At 40.6% G+C, this 21,212-nt stretch overlaps 1 protein-coding gene across 1 annotated transcript in view; it reads right to left on the reverse strand.

Moving 5' to 3' along the window:
* LOC140202593 (coiled-coil domain-containing protein 91-like) overlaps positions 1-21,212 on the reverse strand; it is a 194,453-nt gene that overhangs the window by 94,276 nt on the left and 78,965 nt on the right. The window contains exon 7 of the mRNA XM_072267633.1: positions 4,784-4,861. Within this exon, the coding sequence (XP_072123734.1) occupies positions 4,784-4,861 (78 nt within the window). The remainder of the gene's footprint in view (positions 1-4,783; positions 4,862-21,212) is intronic.

The raw sequence follows: 21,212 nt of genomic DNA on the forward strand, positions 1-21,212 counted from the left end.
CCCTCATTCAGAGATTAGCAGTGGAAAAGGTGAACAGCTTTAGGTTCCTGGGTGTCAACATCTCTGAAGATTTATTCTGGACCCAACAGACTGACACAATTACAAAGGCGGCAAGACAGCAGCTATATTTCATTAAGAGCTTGAGGAGACTTCTTGTGTTCCCAAAGACACTTGCAAATTTCTACAAATGTACCATGCAGAGCATTCTAACTGGTTGCATCACCATCTAGTATGGAGGGGACATTGCACAGGATCAGAAATAGCTGCAGAAAGTTGTAAACTCAGCTAGCTCCATCATGGGCACTAGCTTTCCCAGCATCCAGGACACCTTCCAAAGGTGATGCCTCAAAAAGGCGTTATTTATCATTAAGGATCCCCATCACTCAGGACATGCCCTCTTCTCATTGCTACCATAAAGAATGTGGTACACGAGCCTAAAGAGACACACTCAGGAACATCTTTTTCCACTCTGTCATCAGATTTATGAATGGACAATGAATCCATCAATACTACCTCACTATTCTTCCTCTCTTTTTTCACTACTTTTTTATTCATATTTTATATACACTTTGTATTGTATAATTTAGATTTTATTATGTATTGCAATGTACTGCTGCTGCAAAACAATGCATTTCATGACATATACCAGTGATATTAAATCTGATTCTGTTTCTCATTCAGAAAAATCAGTTAAATTACATTATATCATGGCATTAGATTGCATGTACGTTGTATTTGATTTAGTAACTATTATTTCTTTTGCAATATATATTAATGATCTGTAGAGTATCAACCATTTTTCTTAAATACAGTAGAATGCTCTAAATATTAATATCCATCTATTGTTTATTAATTTGTACTGTCAGGTAATGAACTTAATACCCAACAACTACCCCAAAGAGAGTTACATTTAAGCAAAAAAGATCAATACACTCAGGATTCTTGACTGAAATTTTTTTTGAAGTTAACCTTTATGAAAACATTCAAAACCCAGTGTTTGGCATTGATTTTAATCATAAGTGGACAATTAAATTGATACTCAGATACACCACCAGATGGGGTACTTATGAAAACAGAGTTAAACACAAACAAATGCTGGAAGAACTCAGCCAGCCAAACAACTTCTATGAAAATAACGCCCGAGGTTGTGGACAGAATTGAATCAAGGAAAGTATTCCGAACTAATCTTTGGATTTGTAACTGAGCGGAAAGATGAAATATGAAGGTAAGTTAGCTGATAATAAAAAGAGGAAGGCAAATTTTTTTTAGATATATAAAGAGTAAAAGAGAGACAAGAGTGGATATCAGACCGCTAGAAAATTACGCTGGAGACGTAATAATGGGGGAACAAAGAAATAGAGGATTAACTTAAGTATTTGGTGCCAATCCTCACTGTGGAAGATACTACTGGTGTGTCAGAAATTCAAGGGTGTCAGGGGGCTGAAGTAACTATAGTTGCTACCATGAAGGAGAAGGTACTTGGGAAGCTGAAAAGTCTGAAGGTAGGCAAGTCACCTGGGCCAGATAAAATACACCCAGCGTTCTGAAAGAGGTAGCTGAAGAGATTGTGGAGGCATTGGTAGTGATCTTTCAGGAATCATGAGTTCTGGAATGGTTCTGTGGGACCGTAAAATTGCAAAAAGGCACTTCACTCTTTAAGGAGGAAGGGAGGCCAAATTTCTGGAAAATAGAAAGATAGGTGGAGAGGCAGGTAGTGTTTAGGAAGCAGGGAGTCTGCAGAAGGACTAAGACAGATTGGAAGAATGGGCAAAGAACCGGCAGATAGAATATAGTGTAGGAAAGCATATGGTCATGCAATTTGATAAAAGGAATAAAGGCGTAAACTATTTTCCAAACAGGAGCAAATTCAGAAATCAGAGGTGCAAAGGGACTTGGGAATCCCCATGCAGGATTCCCTAAAGCTTAACTTGCAGGTTGAGTCAGCAGTAAGGAAGACAAATGCAATGTTAGCATTCATTTTGAGAGGATTAGAATATAAAAACAAGGGTGTAATGCTAACCTTTATATGGCGTTAGTCAGACCATATTTGGGAATATTGAGAGTAGTTTTGAGCCCCTTATGTGAAAAACCTCCAGAGGAGGTTCATGAGAATGATCCCAAGAATAAAAGGGTTAACCTATGAAGAATGTTTGCTGGCTCCAGGCCTGTACTCACTGCAGTTTAGAAGAATGGGGGTCGGGGATCTCATTGAAACCTACTGAATATTGAAAGAGTAGATGTACAGAGGATGTTTCCTACAGTCTAGGACCACAGCCTCAAAATAGAAAGACATCCCTTTAGAACAGAGGCTGGTGAATCTGTGCAATTTATTGCCACGGACAGCTGTTGAGGCCAAGTCATTAGGAACACTGGGTACATTTAAAACAGAGGCTGATAGCTTCTTGATTAGGAAGGGTTTCAAAGGTTACAGGGTGAAGGCAGGAGAATGGGATTGAAAGGGATAATAAATCAGCCTTGATGGAATGACAGAGCAGACTTAATGGGCCTACTTCTGCACCTATGTCTTATGATCTAAATTAATTTTGATTACAACTTAAAATGGTAAGTTTATTGATGCCAGGTATATTTTTCTTCCATACACTGTGAATTCTGTTTAATATAATTGCATAATGGACTTGATTTTGCAAAGAAAGGCCAGGAGCTATTCAAAGGTAATTTTCTGACTCCACTCCATTTTTATCAGAGATGGAGCACGAAGTTGTAATAGGTTCTCCTCCATAGGTTTCAATTTTGGAAAATTGCAGCTTTTAAGACAAAAGGATGTGTTAGTCCTTTTTATAACATTTAACAATAAATTGCCCTTTTAATATTTAGACACACTTTGTCCTTCCTTTCAACAAACTTAAAAACCTATATTTCCTCTAAGTTTCAGTTTGCAAAAAAGAAAATTTAATTTTCTTTTCTTTTTGGTGAGGGAGATTGCAGAGATCAAGGTGGTGGGTGGTAAGTAAATCCAAGTGAGGGGGGAGTTGGGTGGTGAGGGCACAAGTAGGAAAGATGTGAGAAGCTGGGAGGTGATAGATGGAAGAAGCTGAAAAAGATGGAACCTGATAGGAAATGACAGTGGACCATGGAATTAAAGGTGGGGAACCAGAGCAAAGGAGGTATGGGTAATGGTCAGATCATACCGGCAGGGAAGGAGAAACAGAAGGAATAAAGGGACCTGAGGGATAAGGGAAAACAAAGGGGTGGGGTGGGGGTGAACAGAGTGGACTGGTTACCGAAAGTTTGAGATTATGTCATTAAATTAGAGACTACCAAACTAGAATATGAGGTGTTGTTCCTCTAATCTGTATTCAGCCTCAACTAGTCAGGAGAGGAAACTGTGCACAGACCTGTCAGTGTGGGAATGGGAAGCAGAATTAAAATGGCTAACTACCTGGAGATTCTGGCTGTTACAGTAGCCAGACTAGTGGTGCTCAATGAAGCGATTCCTGAATCTGTGTCAGGTCTCACCTATGTAGAGGAGGCCCCTCTAGGAGCCTACTAAAAACATTACACTGATGGATTTGCGCATGAAGTGCTGCCTCACCCGGAAGGACTGGTTCGGGCTCCAAATGATGGAGGTGTAAAGCAAAGTGTAACATTTAGGAAGGTTGCAGGGTTAAGTAGCAGGAGGGAGATCATGGAGGTGGGAGCGAAACAAGCTAAAGGAGTTGCGGAGAAGGGAGAGAAAGGAATGATGTGCCTGGTGGTGGGATCCCACTGGAAATTGTGGAAGTTGTGGAGAATGCTATTTTGGATTCAGAGGCTTGCAGAGTGGTAGATGAGGACAAGGGGAATCCTGTCCTTATTATGCCAGTGGAGGATGCGGTGAGGCTAGTTGTCCAGGAAATGGAAGAGATGTGGGTAAGAGCTACATTCATAGCAGTGAAAGGGAAAACCCATTTTCTGAAAAGGACATCTGAGATGTCCTGGATAGGAAAGACTCATCATGAAAACAAATGCAGGGACAACAGGGGAGCTGAGAGATAGGAATAGCATCCTTGCAAATGAGAGGGTGGCAAGAGGTGTAATCAAGGTGTTGGAATCAGTAGGTTTGTAAAAGATGTTGTTATCAATGTTAGAGTGAGTTTTTAGGTAGATGATTCATTTACACTCAAATGGCTTTGGCTACCAGTCTTCTGTTTGACAAAGTACTATGGATTGAGTTCACAACAATGCATTTCCTAAAAGCTGTGAATATTGGAATACTAGCCAGACGCTGCGGGTGGAAGTGTGGTTTACAGGTAGTTTCGAAGACAGCCTTATCTATACTTTATAAATATTAATTGCCCTCTATGTTAGCACGTAAAATACCAAATAAATGTATTGTGGATTTGACTTGCACTCCTAAAGGCTGTGAGTACCAACCCAGACATGTTGGCGTCAGGAGGAAAGGATGAAGTCAGAAGGTGTGATGTTTTGTATGTAGCTTCAAAAGGAAGCATTGTCTATAACTTTGTAAATAGCGATTGCTCTTTGTGTTTAGCATATAAATAGCGAGCACACATTGGGCTAGCAGACCTTTCCACCGAAAGTGTCTCCGTCCGTATGATGCCTGCTGTACCTTGTTGTGTTGAATAAAGAAGCTGCTTTGTACCTACCAGTGACTCTCTCTCCGGTGATTTCATCCACCCCACAACAATCAATAATTTCATTTCCCTCCACAGCTGCTGCCTGACTAGAGTTACTCCAGCATTTTCTGTATGTTACTCCATTCCAGCATCTGCAGCCTTTCTTGTGTTTCAATTTATTTCAACTCTGCCTGAAGAATACCAACCTTAAATTCTTCAATGATAATGCTAAGAGCATCGTTGCCAGCTTTTCTAAGGTCTTCTAACTGCTGTTTATGTTTTTCCTGGAAAATAATATTACAATCTGTTAATGTGTGAATTATGAACAAATGTTATTACAGCCATTATCAATACCATACTGATAACATTTTAATGCTGTGTAGAAATATTGCAATTTTTTAAATAATGGTAATTGAAAGCAGCACAAAATTCCTAGCTATCTACATGCTAGTACATACCAAGACAACCTAGCTTACTCTATTACAAAAATTCGATTGTGTGTTATGTTTGGGCCGTTACTGAATTTCATAGTACGTAAACATAGCATATAACTTTTCATATCTACATGTGGCTTCACTCTAATGCAATTTTACTCTACTTTGATGAGGAAGCTTTAGTATGAGTGCATTAAATATTTGAATGGATACATAATCAAGGCTACAGAAGTTAATAGTACTATTGTCATCAAAAATGGATTCACAGATTAGTTGAACTGATTATTGAGACAAAGGTGTTGCTGTTTTAATAATTAGGGCATTGAGAATGAATAAAAAATTAACACCTTTGGAAAATGGAGAACAAGTTAAGCATTGCAGTGATAAGAATTGTTTACAATGTACTCTCAAATAACAGTAATGAATCATGAAACATTTACGAATCAAGGTACTGTAGACATGCCATTGCTACTAACAGCTATAGCAAATTCAGTACTATTTGCCAACAGAACTACCCACTGAACAGAAATGTTTTTAATTTAAAGGTAGCTTACAATCATTTTTTCATATAATGTGCAGTTTTCACCAAAGCAAAAACATACAAATCTGAATCGACGTCAAGTAAATCTGAATTAATGTATCTTAAAGCAGCTTTAAATTCCTTGGCATGAACATATCTGAGGATCTGCCCTGGGACAAGCATTAAGTGTCAACACAAAGAAGTCACGACAGCACCTCTACTTTCTTCAAAGTTTGCATAGATTCTGCATGTCACAAAAAACTTTGACAAACTTCTATAGATGCTTAGTGGTGAGTACCCTAACTTGTTGCATCATCAACCGGTATAGAAACACCAATGTCCTGGAATGAAATAGACTACAGAAAGTGGTGGATATAACGCAGTCCATCACAGGCAAAATGCTACCCCCCCCCCCACCTCATCAATGAGTACATTTACATGAAGTACTACCACACAAAAGCATCAACCATCAAAGACTCCCAATATGCAGACCATGCCCTCTTCTTGCTACTACCATCAGGCAGGACATACAAGAGCCCCAGATCCCACGCCATCAGGTTCAGGAACAGTTACCCTAAAACCATCAGGCTCCTGAACCAGCAAGGATAACTTCAATCACCACTACTCTGGGCTGATTCAATGACCCACAGGCTCACTGTCAAGGATCCTTTACAACTCTTCTTCTCAGTATTTTTTTTATTTGCACAGTTTGTCTTTTTTTGCACATTCTTTGTCGGTATTTATGTTTTCTTGTGAATTTCTTTTGTATTTCTTTTTTCTTCCTGTAATTGTCTGCAAGAAAATGAATCAAGGTCGATATGGTAACATATATGTGCTTTAATAATAAAATTACTTTTATGTTTAATGGGGACTGATTCATTTCAAATCTTGAAAATGTGGTTACTCTCCTGAGTAACCATGGCAGCAAATACCTACCTCAAGATCATGTGCAGCAAATGCATGGGAGCACCATCACATGAAGGTCACACCCTCCCCTGACTTGGAAATAACCTGCTTCCTTATCCAAATGTTGGAACTTTTGCCCTAATAACATGTTGTGAGCACCTTCACCAGGAAAGCCGCAGTGGTTCAAGACAACAGCTATGTGTTAACAGGTGAGGAATATAGGCAGCAATTGCTCGGTCCTATAAAAGAAAAGAACAGAGCCACTTGGTGTGGCGGTGGTGGGAAGCAAATATTTCTCAAATCATCAACTGTATTATGATCTTTTTCAATTCAAACATACACCCCTGGAAAGTATCAAGGTAACACTTCTACAAAGGAACAGATAAAGAACAAATTGCAATTACACATTACTTTCATCACAAGGCCCTATAAAGAAATTACAGATGAGGAAAGTGGTAGAGGGAAGGAGAAAAATCTACAAATTTCCCCCTAAACAATAATGAACAGAAGCTGCAGATAAGCACCTTTCTTCCCCTTAATTTAGGAAAATAAGAATTAAAATGAATGGCTGGCTGTAAATGTAATAAATTATGAGAAAAAAAAGCAAAACAGGTCGTGAGAAATTGAAAGACTTAACTCACCAGCAAAAAGATTCAAATGAAAGGTTCCCAATACAATACCTTTTCTCTGGCTTATAAACTGCATGAAGGCTAACAATGAAATTATTTTCAATCTATGCAGATGGGAAATGGAATCATATACAGAGAACATTCATTTTAACATTAATATGTCACTATGCAACTTAATTGGCTTAACTATTGGACTCCAATACACATTTAAATGGAAGGGAACAATTCTTGGATCTTCATGACTTAGTTAAGCTGATATGCCCTAATTAACTACCTGTAACAATGACTGGAGTAATCCAAAGTTACTATAACTGTCCCTTTAGTTTTCATGACTTAATTGTTAGCTTGGAGGCACAATTTATTAATATCCAGAACAGAAACAACATTTGCCAAGTTGAAACCAGATGCATGGAATGTGAAATCTGCTTTATTTGAGACAAGAATTTAACTTCAGCAAGACAATTCAGATATGAAGATTTAAGTTCACTTGATAAATTGGGAAAAAATAAACATATAGTTCATAAACTGAAATACCTAGGAAACAAGGAATGAAAATGATATGCTTTGCTTGCATTTTTCACAACAGTACTTGAGAGCAGTCGCCTACCAAGTAGTGAAGTTTTGAAATTCTGGGAGGTTTAAAAGATAATTGCTCAAGTGTTCTTTCCTTTTCGTTCGCTCCAAACAATAAAATACAATGTTCGAGACTGGAATAGCACTGCATACACTGTATATATGTACACCCTATCCTCGTTATTTGCGGGGGATACGTTCCTCGAAGTTGATGCATAATGTGAAATCGCATACAGGTGTCCCCCGCTTTTCGAACGTTCGCTTTATGAAACCTCACTGTTATGAAAGACCTACATTAGTTACCTGTTTTTGCTAACAGAAGGTGTTTTCACTGTTACGAAAAAAGGCAGTGCGTGAAAAAAGCAGCACGCAATAAAAGGCAGCGCGCGCCTCGAGCAGCTGCTCTCCCCCGGATTCGGAACTGCATTCTAGCCGGCATTGCTTAAACACGTGCCTGTGAGCAGCCGTTTGCAAGATGAGTTCTAAGGTATTGGAAAAGCCTAAAAGAGCTCATAAGGGTGTCACACTTAGCGTAAAACTAGACATAATTAAGCGTTTCGATCGTGGTGAACAAAGTAAAGACAACGTGGGTTTGGCTTGTGGAAGTTGACAAAGATGATGTTGAAGAGGTTTTGACATCCCATGACCAAGAACTGATAGATGAAGAGCTGGTGCAATTGGAAGAGGAAAGGGTAACAATCGAAACCGAATGCAGTAGCGAACAGACCGAAAGTGGAGTCATCCAGGAACTGAATGTGATGCAACTGCGTGAGATTTTCGCTGCAATGATAAAATACAACTTTAATTTTGAAAGGGTACATCGGTTTAGGGCATATATGCAAGATGGTTTGAGTGCTTACAAAGAACTGTATGATAGAAAAATGTGCGAGGCTTCGACATCGAGGCAGGCAGACATAGAAGAAGATGACCTGCCTGCCCTGATCGACGGTGATATGACACCCCAGTGTCCCACCACCCCAACTCCCGGGACACAGACAGATACCGATTCGCGGAGAATGCGGCGGTAGCTGGGACACACCCAGCACATCTTTGAGAAAAAAGCCGAAATAAACAAGCTAATGAATTAGGTGCCCCCGGCATGTAAATGTCGGCCCAGATCAAAGGTGATAGCCGATTGCGTCGCATCGAGGTTGACTGGTAGGCTGTGGTTACTGTGTGCCATAACCAATCGCTCGAAGCCCTTCATAGCAATTGATGTCGGAGCAACAGGTCAACCGGAGATGCCATCTCTCTGGCCCTACATTCCTCCTTACAACACCTGGAGAATAAAGACACATATGTAAGGCTCCTTTTCATTGACTACAGCTCTGCCTTTAATACCATCATTCCAAATAAACTGATTCCGAAGCTCCGGAACCTGGGCCTTAGCACTCAGATCTGCAGCTGGATCTTCAGCTTCCTCACAGACAGGAATCAGGCTGTAAAAATAGGGGACAAGCTCTCCTCTACAATCACTCTGAGCACCGGTGCCCCACAAGGCTGTGTACTCACTGTACACCTAGCCAAGTTCCATTGAAGTCAATATATAAGTTTGTTGATGATACCACAATTGTAGGCTGTATCTCGGGTAATGATCAGTTTGAGTACAGAGAGGAAATTAAGAATCTGGTGGCATGGTGCAAAGACAATAACTTATCCCTCAACGTCAGCAAAACGAAGGAATTGGTTATTGACTTCAGAAGGAGTAATGGACCACACAACTCCATTTACATCGGTGGTGCGCAAGTGGAACAGGTCAAAAGCTTTAAGTTCCTCGGGGTCAATATCACAAATGACCTGACTTGGTCCAACCAAGCAGAGCCCACTGCCAAGAAGGCCCACCAGCACCTTTACTTCCTGAGAAAGCCAAAGAAATTTGGCCTGTTCCCTAAAACAGGGGTCCCCAATCTTTTTTGCACCACGGACCGGTTTAATATTGACAATATTCTGCCGACTGGCCGACCGGGGGGGTGGGGTGTTCAAATAGGGTTAAACTCACCTCAACATGTCTTTTACAGTTAGGGTTGCCAACTTTCTCACTCCCAAATAAGGGACAAAATTAGCAGTCAAATCCCGGGACACTTGCGCTTACCCCAGGAAAGACTACCATGACCATGAAGCCTTGCGCGGGCACCTGTGTGCGCATGCGTGATGTGCGCATATGACGTACGTGACGATTTTTTTCCCACAAATCGGTTTTGGCTTCGTCTTCCCGACTATACTGTACATACATTATTTCTACTTTCTATAGGCTGTGTATTTATCCTATCATTCCTGCTTTTACTATATGTTAGTGTTATTTTCGGTTTTATGTGTTATTTGGTATGATTTGGTAGGTTATCTTTTGGGTCTGGAAACACTCAAAAATCTTTCCCATATAAATTAATGGTAATTGCTTCTTCGCTTTACGCCATTTCGGCACGAAAGGTTTCATAGGAACGCTCTACTTTAGCAGGGGAAATATGGGACAAGGGCGGTCCCGTATGGGACAAACCAATTTAGCCCAATATACGGGATGTCCCAGCTAATATGGGACAGTTGGAAACTCTATGTTCAAGTTCAACAGTGCGTGACAGGGAATGAAGAAAGGTGCAGCTGACTCATATCATTTCCTCACGGCCCGGTAGCACATGCTCTGCGGCCCAGTACCAGTCTGCAGTCCGGTGGTAGGGGACCGCTGCCCTAAAACCGTCACTAATTTTTATAGGTGCACCGTAGAAAGCATTCTTCTAGGGTGCATCACAACCTGGTATGGAAGTTGTCCTGTCCAAGACCGGAAGAAGCTGCAGAAGATCGTATCACACAAACCAATCTTCTGTCCTTGGACTCAGTTTACACCGCATGCTGTTGCAGCAGTGCTACCAGGATAATCAAGGACACGACCCACCCAGCCAACACACTTTTCATCCCCCTTCCCTCCGGGAGAAGGCTCAGGAGCTTGAAGACTCATACGGCCAGATTTGGGAACAGCTTCTTTCCAACTGTGATAAGACTGCTGAACGGATCCTGACCCGGATCTGGGCCGTACCCTCCAAATATCCGGACCTGCCTCTCGGTTTTTTTTTGCACTACCTTACTTTCCTTTTCCTATTTTCTATTTATGATTTATAATTTGAAGCGCAGAATCAAATATCGCTGTGATGATTGTACGCTCTAGTATCAATTGTTTGGCGACAATAAAGTAAAATAAAGTAAAAAGTAACAGCACTAGAATTACTTTATTCTTATTAAATGCCATGTACCTTTTATTTAACCTCTTTTATGAATGTTGCAACTCATTGCTAGTAGAAATATGTAGATACATTAGTTTATTACAATTCCATTAATGACTTGTAAATATACATACGCAACTGAAGAATGTCATTGTTTAAACAGGAAATGAAAAAAAATTCCTATGGGCAATTCTCCATTTCAACACACGACTTCAATGAACAATGAAAAAGTAGACATTCCTAAAACACTGTAAAAGAAAACATTTTTGAAGAATGCTTCAGACCGCCAAAAATGAGCTTCTATGTGCCTTGTATATGAGCTCCTAACCTAACTTCTATTGGGGTTCCCAATATAAACCATCCCCTTGTTACGAATGCCCTGACCTATGAACACACCTACATGTAAATGAGTTCCTAATTATTAAATTCTAAAGTCGTACAAATGTACGTACAAAGAGCAGAATTAGTTTCCTCACTCTCCCTCTCCACTTTTTGTAACTATTCTTATCACTTTTGACGCCATTCATTACAATACTGTGAAGGTATGCTGATCATATTGAATGACTTTTATTGATTTTCTTACAAAAGGAAAAATCGATTCATGTACATCTGCAAAAACAGTACTCATTTATTATTTGTGGTTGGTGTGAATTTTTTTCAAGCATTATTTAACACTATGAGGTTTGCAAGCACAAATACACAGACACTATTCTCTATAATTCCCTAATATGAAGGCGAAGGTACGTATGATGCATGTTACTTCAGAAAAATCCTTTGGGGCTGTTCATAAGCACATATAATTAAGTGTAAGTTTCTCCAACAAATATTATATACAGCCAGAAGCTTACAGTAAATTGTTTTAAAACTTTCACCTTAATTAAAGAATGCTGTCACAAGGGCAGGAATGGCTGCTGGATGATCCAGGATTTAGATGTTTCAAAAGGGACAGGGAGGGAATTCAGTGGCATCGCTAACCAAGGATAGCTGCAGAAAAGGAGGACGTTGTGGAAGGATCAGTGGGGGTGAAAATCAGAAAAAGGAGAGGAGCAAGCACCTTCTATATACACCCCACCCCCCATGCAACAGAGATAGGATCAGGAGGCAGATTTTGGAAAGATGCAAAATAACAGGGATATTGTCATAGGTGATTTCAACTTCCCTAATATTGATTGCCACCTCTTTAGTGCAAAGGGTTTACATGGGGTAGAATGTGTTAGGTGTGTCCAGAAAGGATACCTAACACAGTATGTGGACCAGCAAACTAGAGAAGAGGCGATACTGGATCTAGTACCGGGCAATGAATGGAGTCAGGTGACAGATTTCTCAGAGTGTAAGCATTATGGAGACAGTCACTACAACTCTCCAACCTCCACCACAGCCTTGGACAGGGTTAGGAGCAGACGGTATGAAAAGTATTTAATTATGAAAAGATGAATCATGATACTATTAGACAGGAACTTGGAGGCATAAATTGGGAACAGTTGTACAACAGAAATGTGGATGTTATTTAGGGAGCACTTGCATGGGTTTCTGGATAAGTCTGTCCATTGAGGCAGGGAAAGGATGGTAGGATGAAGGAACCATCATTAACAAGAGATGTGGAATATCTAACCAAGAGGGAGAAGGAAGCATACTTAAGGTTTAGGAAGCAAGTACCAGACCAGGCTCTTGAGATTTAAAAGGTAGCCAGGAAGGAGCTTAAGAGATTTAGGAGAGCTAGAAGCGCATGAGAAGGCCTTGGTGAGTAAGATTAAGGAAAACCCCAAGGCATTCTCCACATAGTGCAGAAGCAGGGTAGGACCAATCAGGGATAAAAGAGTAAACATGTGCCTGGAGTTGGGGTAGGTGGGGGAGGTCCTTTGCTTCAGTATTTACTAGTTGAGAGGGTGTGGATACATGTGAAGACAGTGTAGAACAGGCCAATACGCTGGAACATGTCAATTTTAAGAAAGAGGATGTGCTGGTATTTTTGAAACAACATGAGAATAGACTTGACCCTTGTAGCACACCACTAAACACGCTCACAGTCCAAGGAACAACCCCCAACCATCACCCTCTGCTTCCTACCACTGAGCCAATTTTGAATCCAATCTCCTATCTCCCCTTGGATCCCATGTGATCTAACCTTCTAGACTAGCCTGCCATGAAGACCCTTGTCAAAGGTCTCGCTGAAGTCCATACAGACAACATTTATTGTCCTACCCTTATCTATCCTCTTCATTACCTCCTCAAAGAACTAACAGATTTATCAGACACAACTTCCCCTGTAAAAAGCCATGCTGAATGTCTCAAACTGGACCCTGTTTCTCCAAACATTGGTAGATCCTGTCCGTCAAAATCCCCTCCAGCAATTTACCCACTAATGATGTCAGATTCGCCAGCCTGTAGTTTCCTGGCTTGTTTTTGCTACCCTTTTAAATAACAGTACCACATTAGCCACTCTCCAGTCTTTCTGAACCTCACCTGTGGTCAGAGATGAAGTAAAAATCTCTGCAAGTGTCTCCACAATTTCTTCTCTAGTTTCCTACAAGGTCCAAGGACACACCCGATGAAGCCCTGAAGATTCACCTACATTAATGCACTTTAAAGCCATCAATACCTCCTCCCTGTTAAATTGTATGTGATCCAAGACAACACCACTCATTTCCTCCATTTCTTAAACTTCCATAGTTTTCTCCTCAGTAAAAGCTGAAGAGAAATATTAATTAAAAATCTTACTAATTTCTTTTGGTTTTACATACAGATGGCCATATCCTGAAGGAGACCATTCTCTTCCTAGCTACCTATTTATTCTTAATATAGAATCTCTTGGGATTTTGCTTCACCTTACCTGCTAGATTCTTCTCATATCCTCTTTCTGTCCGCCTAACTTTTCTCTCAAGTGCACCCTTACGTTTCTCGTAGTTATCAAGAGATTCACTAGTTAGTTTCCAATTGCTTATGTACAACAGATGACTCACTGTTTCTCTTCAGCAGAGCCTCAGTATGTTTCATCAACCAGTGCTCTCCCCCACCCCCCGCCATCATTGCTCTTCACCTCAACAGAAACATGCAGGCCCTGAACTCTTGACATAACGTGTTTGAAGGCCTTCCACTTGGCAGACACTCCGTTCCACGCAAACAATTTCACCAATCAGCATTGCAAGGTTCCACCTATTGGCTCCAAAGTTTAGGAAGATAACTATCAGAAAATTATGGTTTGAAATACAAACACATACTAAGTTGAACTAAATTTCCCAGAGTTATCCACAGAGTTAATAAAGGATTAAGTAGATCATGCAGTTAATGAATTGTCATCTGGTAGCAACAGCCAGCTGAAAAATTGATGCCAAGATAATTGTGCAACATATAGAAAATTTATCACGGGACAGTAATCTAGTTTCACCTTAAGTCATTGACAAGTGTAAAAGTGGTTTGTTACAGGTACTCCGCTGCATTCATTTGTTTACTTCATTGTGCCAATCCATGAATTCATCATTTTTTTGTAATTTATTTTTTATTGAAGTTCATCATCAAACAAATATTTCCATGGGATGTATTTCAGATACTGTACATATATATCATATATTTGTCACAAATCTCCACATAATATTTATCTGAAGTATACTCTTACAGAAAGAAGAGGAAAGAACAATCGAAAGAAGAAAACCATGACCAAAGTTGAGAGTGTTTTTTTTAACATATTCATTGATTGTGAGAATAAAATCAGGCCTATAAGATGTTATGTAGTTAAACCATTTTTTTCCAGTATGAATAAAATTATTCCAACTTATGATTAACAGATATTGTTATCTTCTCCATTTTGTAAATGTCCATTGTAATTTCCATCCATACATTTAAAGTTGGGCTCTCCTGAGATAACCATTTCCTGGTAAGGGTCTTTTTACCAGCCACTAGCAGTATATTAATTAAATATTTATATTTATCTCTTTTCAACCATTCTTGAGGTATATACCCAATTACTCTCTAAGTGTATTTATCTGTTAGTATATCATTGAAATTTGCAGAATATAACTTAATCAATCTACTCCCTGAACAAATAAGAGCCAAGAAACGCAAATAATAAAAAAAGGTAAGGAAGGTGTGGTTCCAAGGCTGGGGTCTCCAGATGACCTTAGGTTGGGCTAGAAGAAAGGTCTAGCCATGGGGGATAGCTCCTCTTACCCGTGGGTTGAGGGCCCCTGCTGCAGTACCTATAAAAGTAATTAAAAAAAAACTATGTCCACACAGAAATGATTTCCCTGTGTATTCCTCCCATGTATATATTCTCATTTAGGTGGGGAAAAAGGAATGAATAAATGAATTTTTAAAAATTGAGTAATATAAAATCCACATTATAACATGTATTTCCCGAGATAGGTATTTCACCGTCTATTTTTGCTTCCGTTTCGTTTATCAGCACTTTTAAAGTTAGCCAAACCTTATGGCTCTTCTGGAGGAGATGAGTGCTGCCCTTGGAGAACTGACAGTCTCTTCCTAAAATCCTTCTCTCATCCTGTTCCCGTCCCCTGCTTTCTAGGTTCTCTTACTATTTCTCAAGCAGTTCAGGATAACTGCTCAGCCAGAGTTTCCCTTGGTTTGACCACGCTAATGGGCAGTCCTCTGTTCTTCATGTCCGTAGTCGCCTCTTCTACCATCTGATATAGTCGTATCTCTTCTTGGTAAAATACCCTCAGTTTAGCAGGGTACGGGTTTTGAAATTTAATCTTTTCTTGCTTTAATATTCGCTTTGTTTCAGAATATTCCTTCTGTTTCTGTAGGATTGCCGGGGGTTAATCATGATCGAAGTACATTAACTTCCCGTTCCAAAACAGTCTCTTCTTAAACCAAGCCCTTCGTAGAATCTCTGCCTTGCTCTTGAATCGAAGGAACCTAAGTACAATGGGGCGCCGTTTGCCTTCTCTTTCTCCGGGAGACTGCTGGACAAGCAAACTGTGTGCCCTTTCAATTTCAATCTCCGCAGTCTGAGGAATCTCCAGCGCTTCCCACAGAAGCTTGTCTACAAAGTCCATCATCGACAATCCCTCCGCTCCTTCGGGAACATTATAAATCCTGATATTTTTCTGTCGCGATCTTCCCTCCTGGTCAAGCAATTTACTTTCCTGTTGATTTAATATTTTTATCGTCTTACCTAGTATCTGTTCCACGTTTTGCACACGATCTTCCACCTTCTCAATTCAAGTCTCTGCCACTGCTATTTTCTGATTGACGTTGGTGAGCTCTGACTTTATATCATTGAGTTGCTGCTTCATATCTTTTTGGACTTCCCTTATGGCTTCCAAAGTCCTTATCATACTTGCCGCTTCGTCTGCACTAGGCCCAGCATCAGCCCTGCCACCACTCGCACGTGTAGGAGAGCCGCGTGCTGTACCTCTCTCTCCCATAGGCTCCGCAGTGGTGCTTTTTTTAAATCTCCATCCGTGCTCCCCATTCTTGCCCTCCTTATCAATTCAGATATTTTCAATAGATCTTATATTTGATGGATTAACGGGGCAAAATATGTTTTTCCGGAAGAGCTGTTGATTTAAGCTGCCATTATGAATGATGACATCACCGGTACCCCCATGAATTCATCTTAAAAATGTATTGATTATTTTCAGATTTATCTTATTGTATTTGGAAATTTTATCAGTACCTTGTTTTAACATGGAGTGCAAATGTTAATTGAAATAAAAAGCAATAGCTTTGGAAATTCATGTGTTAAACTCGTGAAGAATGTAAAGACAGAAAATGCTGGAAATACTCCACAGGTCAGGAATGTTTGTGAAGACTGAAACAGGGTTAACGTTACAGGTCAATGCCTTTTCAGATTCTCAAATGCTGTTTATCAGCAAGCTATTTCAGCATTTTAGTTCCTTACTGTTCAACCTTTGATAAAAGATAAACAGGTTAATGTTTTTGGTTAAAATTATCATATAGATAAAGTTTTTAGATATTGAAGGAGGTCAAGAGAAATGAGATTGTTGCACGGAAGTGTTGCCAAAGTTAAGGATCAGCAATGATTTTCTGAATAGTAGAGAAGAAATTAAAATCCAAAATTACCTACACGTGCTTCTATTCTTTAAGAGCTATCACAATAACATTTTACAGTTCTATTTGAATTCAGCTCTAGATAATAATCGTTTTCAGATTTTAATAAAATTGTACTGTATTTTTGTAACTAAAAGTAAAAATTGGTCCAGCCTTGAAAACACATATGCTCAATAGCTTAGAGCTAGAAAGCAACTAGGCTTAGTGCGAAAGCAACTAAAATGTGCACAGGTCCCCAGAGAGCAGCTTAGAATTCCAAAAGACAAAAAAAGAACGCTAATAGAAATTGGTAGCAGCCAGGTACAGCACAGATTATGGAGAAAAACTGGAGGGGGAAAAAAATCACAATGCATAGCATTACTCAAAGTGAAGGATTAACAAAATGATAAAAAGTAAGAAAATGAGACTGAAGGAGGTTACTTTCTTTCTATAGATTAACAAACAAATTGGCATGCTACAAAATATACACGCATACCTACTGATATACAGCAAAGATTTCAATACAATATTAAATAGAATCTTGCAGAAAACACAATAAGTAATCTATTGGGCAGTCATTCAGCTCAAGAAATTAATGAAATAAGTTAAAAGGTATCTTCAGTCTTGAAGGAATAAACTCATCAAAAAAAAGCGCCACAGGTTATTCAAAGAAGCACTTCGCATTTCATTGTTTGGCATTGATAATTTATTTTGTCAGCAAGCCACAGATCAGGGGTTGGCAACCTTTTTGCCTCTGTGAGCCGGATCATGTATTAATGAGCGGACGGTGAGCCAGATAAATGCCATAATAAACTTGAAATATGGGAATTATCCTTTTAGATACATCTAGTTATGTTTGGCCTCAAATTAATGAATAACGCATACTAGAAAATCATTTGTGCTTAACCAAGGATGCCAATTAGTAATCAAAGAACTCAGTTTAGTTGCAATTTATTTCAATCAAGGCATCTTTTAAATCTATTAAAAGGACACAAAAAATCTTTAAACATAAAACTATGAATATGATGCATTGAATGGTGGTAAATTAAGTATAATAAAAAAGAAAATTTTAATGCAAGCAGTCAATAAATCAATGTGAAACTTAATGCCGTTTGTTGCTTGAAAGCTTCTTAATATTGGGCGTCAGACTTGTTGATGCCAAGAGCAAGATATTATCCAGATGGGCATCAATCTTCTTCTCAAATGGTTCCTGGTGTGCTTCATTTTTGAAAATAATTGCTCACACAGATAAGTGCTGCCAAACAATGATGCCAACACGAGGAAATCTGCAGATGCTGGAATTTCAAGCAACACACATAAAAACTGCTGGTGAATGCAGCAGGCCAGGCAGCATCTATAGGAAGGGGTACAATCGATGTTTCGGGCCAAGACCCTTCATCAGGACTAACTGAAAGAAGAGATAGTAAGAGATTTGAAAGTGGGAGGGGGAGGGGGAGATCCGAAATGCTAGGAGAAGACGGGGAGGGATGGAGCTAAGAGCTGGAAAGTTGATTGGCAAAAGGGAAATGAGAGGATCATGGGATGGGAGGCCTAGGGAGAAAGAAAGGGGGAGGGGGGAAACCAGAGGATGGGCAAGGAGTATAGTGAGAGGGACAGAGGGAGAAAAAGGAGAGAGGGAAAAAATTAATAATAAATAAATAATGGATGGGGTACGAAGGGGAGGTGGGGCAATAACGGAAGTTAGAGAAGTCAATGTTCATGCCATCGGGTTGGAGGCTACCCAGGCGGAATATAAGGTGTTGTTCCTCCAACCTGAGTGTGGCTTCATCTTTACAGTAGAGGAGGCCGTGGATAGACATATCAGAATGGGAATAGGACGTGGAATTAAAATGTGTGGCCACTGGGAGATCCGGACAGAGCGTAAGTGTTCAGCGTAACAATCTCCCAGTCTGCGTTGGGTCTCGCCAATATATAGAAGGCCACATCGGGAGCACCGGACGCAGTACATCACCCCAGCCGACTCACAGGTGAAGTGTCACCTCACTTGGAAGGACTGTCTGGGGCCCTGAATGGTGGTGAGGGAGGAAGTGTAAGGGCATGTGTAGCACTTGTTCCGCCTGGCCTGCTGCGTTCACCAGCAATTTTTATGTGTGTTGCTTGAAATTCCAGCATCTGCAGATTTCCTCATGTTTGCGTTTTTAAAGGAACTTCATTTGATTTTTTTTAAAGAGACATCTTTATATGATGTTGCAAAATTGCAACTATTACTATTATCCATGAAAGTTCAGTGGTTTGAACTTCTAATCATGAGTATTTCACACGTTTGAATTTTATTATAGGAGAGACTAAATCTGTCAGTTTTTAAACTCATTTCAAATTTATTTTGAGGATGTCGCAAAGCTGGATTGTAATATTAATGTGGTTAGTTGAAGTAGGCTGGTGAGTGACTCACCATATTAATTTTGACCATATTTTGGTAAATCGGATTACCCTGTATACCTCGGACTTTAGATACAACATGGAGTCATGTCATTTGCAGAAATTCTCTTGTGACTCAGCAAAAGTTGGGTGTATAAAGGGGAGGACGGGAGGATGAATACAAGGCCCTGGTGGAGGACTTTGTCAAATGGTGCCAGCCGAATCGTCTGCAGCCAACATCAGTAAGACAAAGGAGATGGTGATGGACTTAAGGAAGACCAAGCCTTCTGCCCCTTGCTACTATTGATGGTGAGGACATGGATGTGGTGAGGACCTACAAGTACCTGGGGGTGCACCTGGATGACAGACTTGAATGGAGAACCAACACTGAGGGTGAGGATGAGGATATGGGTTGAAGAACCAACACAAGAAGGGCCAGAGTCACCTCTACTTCCTGAGGAGACTGAGATCCTTTGGAGTATGCAGGCCTCTCCTTCATATGTTCTACCAGTCTGTTGTTGCCAGTACAATCTTTTATGTCCCAGCACACCACTGCAATGGTATCACCACAGGTGATCCTAACAGGCTCAATAAACCGATTAGAAAGTCTGGCTCTGCTATAGGCGTCAAACTGGACACTATCATAGTAGTCATAGTCATACTTTATTAATCCCAGGGGGAACTGGTTTTCGTTACAGTTGTTCCAAAAATAATAAATAGTAATAGAACCATAAATAGTTAAATAGTAATATGTAAATTATGCCAGTAAATTAAGAAATAAGTCCAGGGCCAGCCTATTGGCGCAGGGTGTCTGAACCTGCAAGGGAGGAGTTCTAAAGTTTGATGGCCACATGCAGGAATGACTTCCTATGACGCTCTGTGCTGCATCTCGGTGGAATGAGTCTCTGGCTGAATGTACTCCTGTGCCCACCCAGTACATTATGTAGTGGGTGGGAGACATTGACCAAGATGGCATGCAACTTAGACAGCATCCTCTTTTCAGACACCACCATGAGAGAGTCCAGTTCCATCCCCACAACATCACTGACTTTACGAATGAGTTTGTTGATTCTGTTGGTGTCTGCTACCGTCAGCCTGCTGCCCCAGCACACAACAGCAAACATGATAGCACTGGCCACCACAGACTATGGAGGCAGTGGTGGAACAAAAGACCCTCTAGAAAATCCTGGCAATTCTGGACATTTCTCACCCTCTGCATGCCACTTTGCCTGAACAGCAGAGCACTTTCAGTAATAGACTAAGACAACTGCACTGCTCCAAAGAGCGCTATGATGTCATTCTTACCTTTGGCCATTTGGGTCTATAATGAGTCAACCTATAGCCAGGGAAGTAATGACCTCCCCCCACTCCTGTTAGACTGTTATTAACCCCTGTTTGGGGTGTATGGGGTGTCAGGGAGGGACAGCACCTCTGGTGGGGGAACATGTTGTGTCCTTTTCAAGGCGGTTAGTCCATCTTTGATCCCCACCTGGCACTCAGCTCTCACCTGTGGCTCCCCGTAGCTGTTTGCATGCAACAGCGGCCACACCCTGGGCAACAGCTTCAACAAGCTGGCTAAACCAGGTGAGGGTAGCCGATGGGTCTCAAACCCTCGGTGAGATAGGGAGTTGTCTATCCCAGCATGTGAAGACAGATTCCGGTGGATTGAGCGGACGAGACCAATGGAAGGTCCAACGGTCAAGAAGGCAGTCTCTGCAAGCATTGTGGAACATGTAGAGGAGGACAAGACACAGAAGATGTCCTGGTCATCCACTGCACCTAGTCCCATCTCCAGCCGTCTTGACTCTGTCTTGCCACTGAATCCAGATGGGAATTGGGAAGAGAGAGTGAGGCTGATGCCGTGTAACTCTCCCTCACTTAAATCCAAATCACGTGCTAGTCTCAACACCATCAAATGGTGTCCAGGTCCTCATCGACGTCGATGATGGACGAACACATATTAACCCCTGTTT

This window comes from Mobula birostris, chromosome 9 (assembly GCF_030028105.1).
Source record: "Mobula birostris isolate sMobBir1 chromosome 9, sMobBir1.hap1, whole genome shotgun sequence".
Taxonomy (NCBI): domain Eukaryota; kingdom Metazoa; phylum Chordata; class Chondrichthyes; order Myliobatiformes; family Myliobatidae; genus Mobula; species Mobula birostris.